This window comes from Salvelinus alpinus, chromosome 31, assembly GCF_045679555.1.
Source record: "Salvelinus alpinus chromosome 31, SLU_Salpinus.1, whole genome shotgun sequence".
Lineage (NCBI taxonomy): Eukaryota > Metazoa > Chordata > Actinopteri > Salmoniformes > Salmonidae > Salvelinus > Salvelinus alpinus.
In genome coordinates, this window is record NC_092116.1 from 21,845,217 (window position 1) to 21,854,673 (window position 9,457).

The window sequence follows — 9,457 nt, forward strand, 5'->3', positions numbered from 1 at the left end:
TGACACCATACTGTATTCTAGAGAATTCTTAAGATGGGGAATACACAGAGTGTCCTTGAGAAGAAAGGATACACTATCCTGAGGAAGGTAGAGAATGGTGTCATAGCTACTGACAAAGATGGGGACCAGTTTATCATTAAAGATATCAAACTGAATGAGGTAAGTGGGCAACATTTGGTTTTCTTTGAGAGTAATGCTTTTAAATAAGGTGTGCTATTTATGTGACTATAGATCATTTATAAGGAATTTGGCACGAGTCTGCTTTTGTTGTGTTAATCGTATTTCATAAATTATACTATAGGCTGCCACATGTCAGTCTCTTTTTGTACTTATTTGACTTACTTCATTGTAAATCTTAAAAGGGGGGGTATATGGTTTAAGCTGATATATGGTTATACTACTGTATGGATATTTTAACTATTTGATGTAGATTATCAAAAATATATGTAAATTAAAAAATATATATAAAATATTGAATTTGGCCTTTAATACTATAGCCGATAGAAACACATTGAATAACACATTCATAAATGGCAAAAAGGAAGGAATACAGTTTTGAAGTGTCTGTCCTGTATGTAGGAGATATTATATATATATATATAGCTCCATTTTTCCATTCATGTGAAACCATCGTGTTCATGAGAGTCTCATCTTTCCATAGAGATGTCATAATAGTTTGTAGGCCAAACCGTTCGGACGCTACAGACGTTTTCGTGACTATACAGGTTTTTGGGACGTCTCCTGGTCTGACAAACACCACTGTAGCTCGGCCACCTTCCACCACAGATACGGAAGGCCGCATGCGGAGGCGAAGGATTGAGACGCAGAAATCTCTAGTTTAAAGTGACAGATTTTGGGGGGGGATTTTTTTATTATGTTACTTAGATTGACCTATCAGTGCTTCAATAGACAATAGTTTTAATAACGTTTGAAGGGAGACAGCTATGCCTAATTTACAAACCTTTATAAAGTAAGGTGTTTGGTTTTGATTGAGTACTGTGGTTTTTGCTTTAATAGACCTCAGATTTAAAGGCCAGTGCTGGAGGCATTTTCTCCGAGGTTGAAACTCTCCTGCAGATAAATCACCCCCATGTTTTAAGCCACAAGGACTCTTTCCAAGGTAACTAATGAGTTTCCTTTTCAGTTTTGAGAGACAATGTTATGGGTGATTTCCCAGATAAAGATTACAACTCCATTGAGAATGCTTTTTAGTCCAGGACTAATCTTCATTTGTGTCTGGGACACCATCCCAATATGTTTTTTGCACAGTATCAAGATACCACAGTATCAACATAACATTTAAACAGAGGAGCTAGCATGCTTTAACATTACGTCCCACAACACTATATTCACACAAACTATGCATGATTACAGATGATACAAGTTACTATGTAGTGATGGACCATTGTGAGGGCGGAAATCTCGCACAGAAGATCAAAGAGGGGAACCCATTTTCAGAAGAACAGGTTTCTGATGGAATAACATATTGGTTGTGTTCCAGACTGACTACATTGCAGATGTCACATTGCCTCAACCAATGGTTGCATGCCAAGTCATCCACTCTGCAGTTGGGCATCAGATTACTATATCATATATTAGCTGATATGTTCACCTATCAAGGTGTTGTGAGATCTGTCAGGCTTCTGCAATGTAGTCAGCCTGGAACACAGCCATTTCTATTTATGACACTACATCAAAACTATTTTGTTTTAGGCTAAACATATATTACTGACTGGATTTCTTCTCAGATCATGGACTGGTTTGTCAAGATCTGCATGGCCCTGAAGCATGTCCATGGCCTGGGCCTTCTTCACAGAGACCTGAGACCACAGGTACACACTGGTCTGCTAGGTGGTTCTCAACCCTCTCCTCAGGGACCCCCAGATGTTCAATGTTTATGATCTACTCTAAAGATAGCAAACCTAAATTATTTAGTCATCAAATCATCAAGCTGTTGATTAGATGAATCAGGTGTGCTAGTTCAGGGTTACAACAACATTTTAAATGACTCTCCGAGGGGAGGTTTGAGAACCACCATTAAACACCAAAGTCATCAAGGCAAGGTTGGCTACTAAAGGGGGAGGAGTTGCAATCTACTGCAGATATAGGCTGAAAAGTTCTGTCATACATTCCAGGTCTATACCCAAACAGTTCGAACTTCTAATTTTAAAAATTAATCTCTCTGAAAATAAGTCTCTCACTGTTGCCGCCTGCTATCGACCCCCTCCGCTCCCAGCTGTGCCCTGGACACCATTTGTGAATTGATCGCCCCCCCATCTAGCATCAGAGTTTGTTCTGTTAGGAGACCTAAACTGGGATATGCTTAACACCCCGGCAGTCCTACAATCTAAGCTAGATGCCCTCAATCTCACACAAATCATCAAGAAACCCACCAGGTACAACCCTAAATCCATGAACATGGGCACCCTCATAGACATTATCCTGACCAACTTGCACTCCAAATACACCTCTGCTGTTTTCAATCAGGATCTCAGCGATCACTGCCTCATTGCCTGTATCCGCTATGGGTCCGTGGTCAAACGACCACCCCTCATCACTGTCAAACGCTCCCTAAAACACTTCTGCGAGCAGGCCTTTCTAATCGACCTGGCCCGGGTATCCTGGAAGGATATTGACCTCATCCCGTCAGTCGAGGATGCCTGGTCATTCTTTAAAAGTAATTTCCTCGCCATCTTAGATAAGCATGCTCCGTTCAAAAAATGCAGAACTAAGAACAGATATAGCCCTTGGTTCACTCCAGACCTGACTGTCCTTGACCAGCACAAAAACATCCTGTGGCGGACTGCAATAGCATCGAAGAGTCCCCGCGATATGCAACTGTTCAGGGAAGTCAGGAACCAATACACACGGTCAGTCAGGAAAGCAAAGGCTAGCTTTTTCAAACAGAAATTTGCATCCTGTAGCTCTAACTTCAAAAAGCTTTGGGACACTGTAAAGTCCATGGAGAACTAGAGCACCTCCTCCAAGCTGCCCACTACACTGAGGCTAGGTAACACGGTCACCACCGATAAATCCATGATAATCGAAAATTTCAATAAGCATTTCTCAACGGCTGGCCATGCCTTCCTCCTGGCTACTCCAACCCCGGCCAACAGCTCTGCCCCCCCCCCCCCCCCCCGCAGCTACTTGCCCAAGCCTCCCCAGCTTCTCCTTCACCCAAATCCAGATAGCAGATGTTCTGAAAGAGCTGCAAAACCTGGTCCCGTACAAATCAGCTGCGCTAGACAATCTGGACCCTCTCTTTCTAAAACTATCCGCCGCCATTGTTGCAACCCCTATTACCAGCCTGTTCAACCTCTCTTTCGTATCGTCCGAGATCCCTAAAGATTGGAAAGCTGCCGCGGTCATCCCCCTCTTCAAAGGGGGGTGACACACTAGATCCAAACCGTTACAGACCTATTTCCATCCTGCCCTGCCTATCTAAAGTCTTCGAAAGCCAAGTTAATAAACAGATCACTGACCATTTCGAATCCCACCATACCTTCTCCACTGTGCAATCCGGTTTCCGAGCCAGTCATGGGTGCACCTCAGCCACGCTCAAGGTACTAAACAATACCTTAACCGCCATCGATAAAAGACAGTACTGTGCAGCCGTCTTCATCGACCTGGCCAAGGCTTTCGACTCTGTCAATCACCGTATTCTTATCGGCAGACTCCTCAATAGCCTTGGTTTTTCTAATGACTGCCTCGCCTTGTTCATCAACTACTTTGCAGACAGAGTTCAGTGTGTCAAAACAGAGGGCATGTTGTCTGGACCTCTGGCAGTTTCTATGGGGGTACCACAGGGTTCAATTCTTGGGCCGACTCTTTTCTCTGTATATATCAATGATGTCACTCTTGCTGCGGGCGATTCCCTGATCCACCTCTATGCAGACAACACCATTCTGTATACTTCTGGCCCTTCCTTGGACACTGTGCTAACTAACCTCCAAACGAGCTTCAATGCCATACAACACTCCTTCCATGGCCTCCAACTGCTCTTAAATGCTAGTAAAACCAAATGCATGCTTTTCAACCGTTTGCTGCCCGCACCTGCCCGACTAGCATCACCACCCTGGACGGTTCTGACCTAGAATATGTGGACAACTATAAATACCTAGGTGTCTGGTTAGACTGTAAACTCTCCTTCCAGACTCGTATTAAACATTTCCAATCCAAAATCAAATATAGAATCGGCTTTCTATTTCGCAACAAAGCCTCCTTCACTCACGCCGCCAAACTTACCCTAGTAAAACTGACTATCCTACCGATCCTCGACTTCGGCGATGTCATTTACAAAATAGCTTCCAATAGTCTACTCAGCAAACTGGATGCGGTCTATCACAGTGCCATCCGTTTGGTTACCAAATCACCTTATACCACCCACCACTGTGACCTGTATGCTCTAGTCGGCTGGCCCTCGCTACATATTCGTCGCCAGACCCACTGGCTCCAGGTCATCTATAAGTCTAGGCTAGGTAAAGCTCCGCCTTATCTCAGGTCACTGGTCACGATAACAACACCCACCCGTAGCACACGTTCCAGCAGGTATATCTCACTGATCATCCCCAAAGCCAACATCTCATTTGGCCGCCTTTCCTTCCAGTTCTCTGCTGCCAGTGACTGGAACGAATTGCAAAATTCGCTGAAGTTGGAGACTTATTTCCCTCACCAACTTTAAACATCAGCTATCTGAGTAGCTAACCGATCGCTGCAGCTGTACATAGTAAATTGCCCATCCAATCTACCTACCTCATCCCCATACTCTTTTTATCTGCTCTTTTGCACACCAGTATCTCTACTTGCACATCATCATATGCTCATTTATCACTCCAGTGTTAATCTGCTAAATTGTAATTATTCGCTCCTATGGCCTATTTATTCCCTACCTCCTCATGCATTTTGCACACACAGTATATAGACTTTTTTTTTTTCTTCTGTGTTATTGGCTTGTTTATTGTTTACTCCATGTGTAACTCTGTTGTTGTCTGTGTCACATTGCTTTGCTTTATCTTGGCCAGGTCGCAGTTGTAAATGAGAACTTGTTCTCAACTAGCCTACCTGGTTAAATAAAGGTGAAATAAAACATTTAAAAATTAATAAACGGAGAGCACCATCGTGTTTGTGAGAATCTCCCCTTTTCACAGTGGGGTCATATTAGTTTGTAGCCCAAATGTTTCGGACGCTACAAACAGAAGTTGGCACATCGACGGTTCCGACTTCAGATGAGTCCCTTGGGGCTAAATATGTATTGACATGTTTTTGTAATTTTTGAGTTAATGGCTTCCACGCACCCCAGGGGCCAAATCTGTGGTGGAGCCATATCTATATCTTTCAAAATGTTTTGCTTAGCCGCCCACACAACACTAGTATACAAAATATATATATAATTTTTCATTCTTCCATATAAACACAGAAATAATGATAAATTGTGTTTTGTGGTCGGAAACTAGTTACTTGACAACGTCCTAATATTTCTTAACGATCAAAACAAGGGTTTCCAAATCATGACTTGTTGACCCCTGTTGGTGCTTTAGGGTTATTCTGTACATATTCATCATCTTTTTGAAAAGACATGGCTTAGTTGTCCTGAATATAGCCTTTATGTGGGACAATTAACCGTATATGTTATTTGATGTGATATAAATGGTTAATTAGCTGTTTTGTTTTCACTCAACTAAATATATATATTTTTCTTCACTAGAATATATTACTCACAAAATTTGGGACACTTTGTTTGGGAGATTTCGGAAGAGTCAATGAAAAGTATGTTACCTTTTTTTTACAATAATAAACTGGTGAAAATGGATTTGAATACATAGATGTCACATTCTGTTAAATGATTCTGTTAATGAGTATCTCTCCTACCAGTGCTTCTCGATCTGGATCTTCCGACGATGGAATGGTGGGTTATTTAGGCCCAGAGATTCTGACTGGTGGAATTTATGACACTAAAAGGTAAATTCTAAATAAAAACAAAGACAAATTTATCAAAGGGGACCTGCAACCCCGTGATGTCATATGTTTGGCCAAAGCAAAGACAATGTTTCTATAATGAACATTTGCCTCCAATGTGAAACACCATGGAGAATAAAATGTCAATGCATTTTCCCTCGTTTGCAGTGATATTTGGTCCTTGGGATGTGTGCTGTATGAGTTGTGTATGCTTCAGGGTGCAGTAAGTAAAACCTCATCTCCTTATTTGCTAAAGCAACATGCAGTGTGATTGTAACAGTTCATTCTTAACAGTTCACTGCAGCAAGCACAATCAAGCTCATTCCCAAAATACTGGGGGGTCCTTACCCATCTCTCCCAGAAAGTTTCTCACCTGAGCTCCATCAACTACTGTGTGACATCTTCCAACGAGAACCGACCAGTAGACCTTCAGCTGGTGAAATCCTGGAAAAACCCTTCATTATTAGTTTCCTCACAAAGAAGGTTTGCAATACATGATCATATGATACAATTGTTTGTTCATTCACTCATTCATCCATAAATTTCATCCTTGTTTCCATCCTTCAATCAAATGATCTGTTTGTCTGTCCACCCATTCATCCATCTGTCTAAATACATTTTCTTACAGAATGAAAAAACTGTGGAGGAGCTCCAGACAAACTTGAACAATCTGAGAACTCTGGCAAATGGCTTGGAGAGTGTGCACCAGGGCACCACCATAGGCAGTCTGACTGGAGGTGTTATTGGTGCAGCTGGAGGAATCACTTCCATAGTAGGCCTCATCCTGGCTCCCTTCACTCTGGGCACCTCCCTGATCGTCACAGGAGTGGGTATTGGGGTGGCTGTCACTGGTGGAGCCACAGCCGGAGTATCCAACATCACCAACATGGTCAATCAGTCTACCGACCGCAAAGCCATCAAGAACATCATCAAAGAGTTCCAGGAGAAGATGAACTCTGTGGTGACATCTCTACAAAACATCGCTGAGGGTTTGGAGACACCGAGGATGAGTGTCTCCTTTACCACAGAAAGAGGCAGTTTAAATGCAGAGAAGCTAGCAAATGCTGGGGCGAGGGTTGGGAGGGGCCTAGGGGGCATCCCAGAGCTTGTCCGATTGGTCCAAGTGGCCTCCATTGGCAAGGTGGCAGCTAAAACTGCAAGGGCAGTGCGTGTTCTAGAGATGGCAACAGGAATATTCTCTGCTTTCTTTGTAGCAGTTGATATCTTCTTCATCGCCATGGATGCAAAAGAGATCCACAACATACGACAGGCGAAGTCTGAGAAACAGTCTAGTGATAGCAGTAAGTTACACTTGATGGACACAGACTCCATGACTAAGCTGAACCCTGAATGTGAAGAACCAAAGGCTGAGGTCAAGTCAGAGACCATGAAGTTCATCCAGACGATCAGACAGACAGCTGATCAGCTACAGAAGAGCCTGGACGAACTGAGTGACGTCATCTCATTCATTCCTAAGATAGAGGACTGTAACTTAGACAACTGAAACTATACTCAGTTGTAGTGATTGTAAAAGATACAGAAACAAGAAATAGAGCAGATTGAGTCATTCATTGATACACAACTTCTCTGTAAAACACAGGTATAGACAGTGTGACTGACACCCTGATAGGCCTTCAGGTTTTAATCGTGAGCAAAATCCCTTTTCTGTTCTTCAATTCTTGCATAAATCAGCTATGATAGTAGGTTGTAGAAACATAAGTATACAGTATATCTCAGCTTTAGTACTGAAGCACTTTCCTTTCAGGTTATTACAGTTGACATGATTTGATCTGTACATTTTTTTTTTTTTACATAAAATTATATCAGGTGTATTACACATCTACAAAAGTGTCAGTTGTTTCAATATAATACTAGCCTACATGAAGTGGTGATGGTGGTTGTATAAAAGTGTAATTGTTGCAATAAAAGATTTAGTAATTTTTATGAAATTATCCTGAGTAAACATGAATATTATAAAATCATAATCTATAAATGTCTGCTTACAAAAATAAAAAGGATGTTTTAAACTCAATATACCTTTTGTCTTAATTGAAAATATTAAACAGATCATATAGAAAAAAAAAACTTAACATAGCAACTTGACAAACATTTTTTTGTCCAACTTCTGCTGTGTCCATGATTGCTACATTTATTATTTATAAAACAGTAAATCAGTTAAAAAGAAAATAAAGTTCAAAATATGACTGGAAATTCAATTCAACATCACCTAAGTCCTATAAAAAGTTTGAAAACAATGTTAAACGGATGAAAGTATACATTTATTATATAGAGTGAGCTCCAATAGTATTGGGAAAGGGCAACATTTGTTGTTTTTTGTCTTTGTACTCCTGCCCTTTGGACTTTAAATGATACAATGACTATGAAGTTCAATTGCAGACTGACAGCTGCTTTCATTTGAGGGCATTTTCATTCATATCAGGTGAAACGTTTCAAAATTAGAGCACTTTGTGTACATACTCCCCCCATTTCACCTACTGTATACAGTGCATTCGGAAAGTATTGACACCCCTTGACTTTTTCCACATTTTGAAACGTTACAGCCTTATTCTAAAATTTATTAAAATGTTTTTTTTCCCCCACCAAACAACATCCCGTAATGACAAAGCAAATTTAAAAAATATATTTTTATATATATGTTTTGGATTTAAAAAACTGTAATACCACATTTACATAAGTATTTACACCCTTTACTCACTACTTTGTTGAAGCACAATTGGCAGCAATTACAGCCTCAAGTCTTCTTAGGTATGATGCTACAAGCTTGGCACACCTGTATTTGGGGAGTTTCTCCCATTCTTCTCTGCAGATCTTCTGAAGATCTGTCAGGTTGGATAGGGAGTGTCGCTGCACAGTTATTTTCAGGTGTCTCCAGAGATGTTCGATCGGGTTCAAGTCTGGGCTCTGGCTTTATGAATAATTTCTAAAAAAACATAATTTCTAAAAAACTGTTTTCACTTTGTCATTATTGGGTATTGTGTGTAGATTGACGAGACAATTTCTTTATTTAATCCATTTTATAATAAGACTGTAATGTAGCAAAATGTGGAAAAAGTAAAGGGGTCTGAATACTTTCCGAATGCACTGTACATTCCGTTCTCAGCGTTAACAAAACTGGTATCTGTTTGAATAGACAAAAATGAACAGCTTTCTATGCGTCAAAAACACATGGCATGCTAGGTCCATCCTGGAGGCATAGTGGGCTAATTCCATGGATAGAGAACAGAAGATCATAGATTTGAATCTCACTAAAGCGATGCCACAATAAAAAAGAAATGTGTTTGCATGATTAATACCAATGAAAATGCTTATCCATGTGTCATATCTATTTTTGGAGTTCAAAACAGTCACCCCAAACTAAGCTAGCAGTGTTAATCAAACTATTTTTGGAAACATATTGTTAGAATGTAATTGAACTAACTTCCAATAACCGATCATTTCCATTCTCAGACGTTAATAAAACATCCCAGGAAAACTTTCAGGG

General features: G+C 40.7%; 1 protein-coding gene across 1 annotated transcript; it reads left to right on the forward strand.

Annotated features, from left to right (window-relative positions):
* On the forward strand, positions 1-7,982 carry LOC139561707 (uncharacterized). The gene is made up of 9 exons (XM_071378960.1): positions 1-159; positions 1,018-1,120; positions 1,375-1,466; positions 1,749-1,832; positions 5,705-5,766; positions 5,872-5,958; positions 6,124-6,178; positions 6,250-6,438; positions 6,584-7,982. The coding sequence occupies exons 1-9, from the start codon at positions 34-36 to the stop codon at positions 7,457-7,459; spliced, it is 1,674 nt and encodes a 557-aa protein (XP_071235061.1). The 5' UTR covers positions 1-33; the 3' UTR covers positions 7,460-7,982.
* Positions 7,983-9,457: the final 1,475 nt, after the last annotated feature.

What these genes read in the sequence shown, in the direction of transcription:
- LOC139561707 (XM_071378960.1), top strand. Translation starts at nt 34, where the DNA reads ATGGGGAATACACAGAGTGTCCTTGAGAAGAAAGGATACACTATCCTG. An exon ending in AAGATATCAAACTGAATGAG is followed by an intron (nt 160 to 1,017) that starts GTAAGTGGGCAA and finishes TTGCTTTAATAG; the next exon opens with ACCTCAGATTTAAAGGCCAG. An exon ending in ACCCATTTTCAGAAGAACAG is followed by an intron (nt 1,467 to 1,748) that starts GTTTCTGATGGA and finishes ATTTCTTCTCAG; the next exon opens with ATCATGGACTGGTTTGTCAA.